The 4,488-nt window shown below is 34.3% G+C and overlaps 1 protein-coding gene across 1 annotated transcript; it reads right to left on the bottom strand.

The window, feature by feature from the left end:
• Nucleotides 1–1,343: 1,343 nt before the first annotated feature.
• On the bottom strand, nucleotides 1,344–2,618 carry LOC136275090 (uncharacterized). The gene has a single exon (XM_066083395.1). It carries the CDS (start codon nucleotides 2,616–2,618, stop codon nucleotides 1,344–1,346), a length of 1,275 nt encoding a protein of 424 aa, XP_065939467.1.
• Between the last annotated feature and the right edge of the window lie 1,870 nt (nucleotides 2,619–4,488).

Genomic DNA, 4,488 nt, shown 5'->3' with positions numbered 1-4,488 from the left:
TACATACAATTGTATGATGTGCCAGGCCGGGTATATTTGACATATTTACCCTTATACATATATTTAAATAATCAACCCCTATTTATGATCACCGGTACATTAATTAATTAGCCTCAAGATTTTACTCTTACATACATGTATCGTTAATTTGTAGACGTAACATCTTTGAAACCCAGAGCTAGGAAATAATACTTTGAAAATGAATTACAAATGTAAATTAACTTTTATTCACTAGACGTATCGTATACTCGTACATACTAAGATTCAACGCCTTTAGAAACCCTGACGTGCACCTGGGCACACGACACACCTGTTGTGTATATCTTGTATATTCTGTGTTAGTTCCAGGGGTTTTCTTAAGTTGGACAAACAATAGACTTTAATTAGATATACACAAACATGCACCTGGGCACACGACACAACTGTTGTGTATATCTTGTATATTCTGTGTTAGTTCCAGGGGTTTTCTTAAGTTGGACAAACAATAGACTCTAATTAGATATACACAAACGAACAAAACTATGTCTAGACAAACAAAGCAGTAATATTCTGCCCGATATAACAAAGGCAGTTGAGAGTCTTTTCATCTTTAACATGTATCTAGCAGATCTAGAGTTAGAAATAATGAAAATTGAAAACAAAAATACAAACCTTAAACCGATTAACAAATTAAATCATGCATTTTTGGTTCATTATCTTTATTTAGTTTAATAACCGGATGAACTGAGAGAGAGAGAGAGAGAGAGAGAGAGAGAGAGAGAGAGAGAGAGAGAGAGAGAGAGAGAGAGAGAGAGAGAGAGAGAGAGAGAGAGAGAGAGAGAGAGATTTTTTTCACCGATTAATTTATAATAGGAAACAAACATACTTTAATTAGTTTTATGTACATATTAAGATACAGAGACTGCACTCATCCCTACAATAATTTTGAACCCCCCCAAAAATTATAAAGAATTTTATAACGGCAATCTGTGTCCATCGGAGCGGTGCTGATGATAGCGATCTGTGTTTAATGGAGCGACGATTAAAACTGCCTGGAACACCCCCCCCCCCCCTTCCTTGGAAATTATATTAACACTCGGATGACCCCCTCCCATCTCTATAAAAGCGCTTTTGCATTTAATATATGTTTTTATTGTTCAGCTTGATCAATATTGACTTAAAGGCCACTTAAAGACAGTGTAAAGGCAGTGTAAAGAGAGCGTAAATGCCACTTAAAGATGCTTAAAGGTGGCTTAAAGGTGGCTTAAAGGTGGCTTAAAGAAGTTTGGACATTAAGGACCTATAAGCACTTGCTTAAAGGTGACTTAAAGGCGGCTTAAAGGTTGTATAGCCTTTAAGCTCCTTTAAGTCACCTTTAAGCCACCTTTAAGGACTTGCTTAAAGATGGTTTTTCGCCCTGTGGGAGGATTAATAAGATTTTCCCTGTTCAGTGCTAATGCCTTTTTGATACCATCGTCTATGATTCCTACTGGATAACATTGTTTTATCAGGCTTGCTTTCAATTCATGTAAACGTTCATTTCTTTTTTCGTTGTCGCTAACTATGGTACATACTCGCCTTGCTAAGTTGTAAGGAATTGCGCGTTTAGTATGGCCCGGATGGCAAGAACTGAAATGAAGGTACTGATGGGTATCTGTTGGTTTGTAATACATGTCGGTGGTTATATTTTCTCCGCATTTAGAAATGAGCACATCCAAAAATGGAATACAGATCGCACTTTCATCTAGCGTAAAGTTGATGTTTGGATCCAGATTATTTACAATGTCTAAAAAGACTGTTAAATTGGCGTCGCTCTCGTTCCAGATGATAAAACAGTCATCAAGATATCTTTTCCATCCATTTTTTATATTTTGTGCGGTTTGATGGTTAAATTGCCGTCTAGCTTTTTCATACATTTTCTCTTCTAAGTACCCTAATGTGAGGGTGGCATAAGTAGGGGCCATTTTAGTCCCCATAGCCGTTCCTTTAAGCTGCAAATAATGTTTGCCGTTGAAAGAGAATGTGTTGTTTTTAAGGACTAAACTGCTTGCCTCTAGGATAAACTCTCTGCTGAAGCGGCTGTTGATATTTTGTGGATATTTATTGATCCAGTATTTGAGGGCATTGATACCGAGATCTGTGGTTATGTTTGTATACAAATTTGTTACATCCATAGTGACCAACTTTGCATCTTGGTTAACTTTATCTGGTAAATATCTCAGGAAATCAAGATCATCTCGAACATAACTTTTTACTTCTGAGCATAAGGGTTTTAGTAATATATCCATAAGATGACTCAGTCGTTGTGTTGGAGCGTTAGGTCCTCCCACTATAGGTCTAAATTTGAGATCGTCCGGTTTGATACAAGTAATATATGCATTATTTTGCATTTTGATGGCATTAGTAATTGTTTTAGACTTATGTATCTTAGGAAGTCCATAAAAGACACTTTCCCGGAAATCAAAATCCGTTAAAAAATCCGCTTCTTTGGTTGTTATATCGGAGGAAGTCTGGTGGTCTTTAAGTAATCGTTTCACTTTTTGAATGGTTTTTTTATCATTGTTCTCAGCTATTTCGCAATAAAACTCGTTGTTGTCAAGCATCTCCAGTATTTTATGTTTGTAGTACTCTGCGTCCATAACTACTACTGCTCCTCCTTTGTCCGCCTCTTTGATTACGATAGAATCATCATTGAGCAACGATTTGATAGCATTTTCTTCTGATTTTAATAAATTATGTTGTCTTTTATTTTTAGGGGTGTTATCTTCAGTTGATAGACTCTCAAGAGTATCACAAACTGTATCTAGGAGAGCATTTCTTCCCTTTTTAGGATTAAAGTTAGATTTGTTTTTGACAAGACTTGTTTCATTTATATTTTCCTCGTCGTCGTCACTATGGAAATATTCGGCTAGTCTTAATTTTCTAGTATATTCCTTAATGTCTGTAGTTAAATCCTGAGGATTACTTTCATTTGGCGTTGGTGTAAATTTTAATCCTTTTGAAAGTAAGTTTATTTCAGCTTCGTTCAATGATCTATTTGACAGGTTAATAACTTTGGGGTCTACTATTTTCGCCCTGTCCTCTGTACTTGTAGATATCGGTTGTTCGGATACCTTTGGCCTTGGCTTGGTTTGCCTCCTCCTAAAAAATAATGATTAGCCTTTCTGCCGATGTAGGTCGTTCCATTCCTCCTTAATAAATTCCCGGATGAATGATAAGAATTCCCATTGTTTTGGCCATTATATCTGTTTTGCGGAAATTGTCTTTTTCCTACTGGTTTTCTTATCAGTGGTTGATAAAATGTGTTTCTGTTGGCATTCGAATTCCTTTCAAACGGAGACTTTCGCCCATGGTGCTGGTTATTTTTTGTATTACTCCGGTTATTAGGATCTTTATTCTATGATTGTTTCCTTCAATAAGCATTATGACGTCATAGTATTATTGTTGACGTTATCACTAGGTAACGTAATTACGTCATAGTTTTAACGACTGTAAAACGTCTGAAGATTTTTAACAATGAAAGCGCTTATGTTTTGCAGTTAGTGTTGCTTTTTTTCTTTTATTATATATATATATATATATATATATATATATATATATATATATATATATATATATATATATATATATATATATATATAGGTAAATGTACCCACAGTCCCGCATTTTGAACAATCATGCCGATGGTCTTGGTGATTTTAGTTTTTTGGTTACTATGATGCTATCTGCGTTTTCAGATACCCAACAAATGTCGCGTTCCAGATAAACGACCTTTATTTAATGAGACCATTCCATTACTACAGTGCATGATTCTGTGTTTGTATATGCCATCATGTTTGTCTGTGTTTGTATCAAAGGGGGACACGTGCAAAGGATACCACTTTACACATCGCTATCTAACGGGACTACTGTTTTGGTATTCTGAAGAAGAAACATATTTCTGCAAAGGTAATGCTTTATAGATATATGTATACATATAATACATGGCTTCAGGGAAGAGCATACACAAATTGCCAATATGTTTGCCGGGAGAGAACATATGTCTTGGTATTGCCGTCCAAAAAAAATGGATATATGTTATATAGTGTTTTTAAAAAAATCAAAATCGGTGTATAAACATATTGATTTTATTAACAAATCTACCTTTTAAATAGGTATTCATATATTACGAATATATGTACATTTTTTCTTTAAAAGTAGACTAGTGTTTTTCTATTTAATAGCAAAATATTTAACTTTAGGTTAACTATTTTAAAGGATACATGCTAAATCCATTTTATTTTCTCTTTAAACAGTTTCTTGAAATTTGATGAGACTCTGATGAGATAATGTACCATAAATGCATTTTTGAAACTGTGTTGAATATATCTTATATTTCTTCATATATTTCTTAATATGCTCGTGATTTGTTTGCAATTGCAAGAAGTATTTATGTATGAACAAATATTTATATGTATGAAAATATTCCGAAACAGTGTGAAGTAAAATATTTTCATTTTATTCTTTAGT

The sequence above is a fragment of the Magallana gigas genome, chromosome 4 (assembly GCF_963853765.1).
Source record: "Magallana gigas chromosome 4, xbMagGiga1.1, whole genome shotgun sequence".
In the NCBI taxonomy this organism is placed as follows: Eukaryota; Metazoa; Mollusca; class Bivalvia; order Ostreida; family Ostreidae; genus Magallana; species Magallana gigas.
The sequence above is the reverse complement of the archived record's forward strand: the minus strand, read 5'-3'. Positions and strand labels throughout refer to the sequence as shown.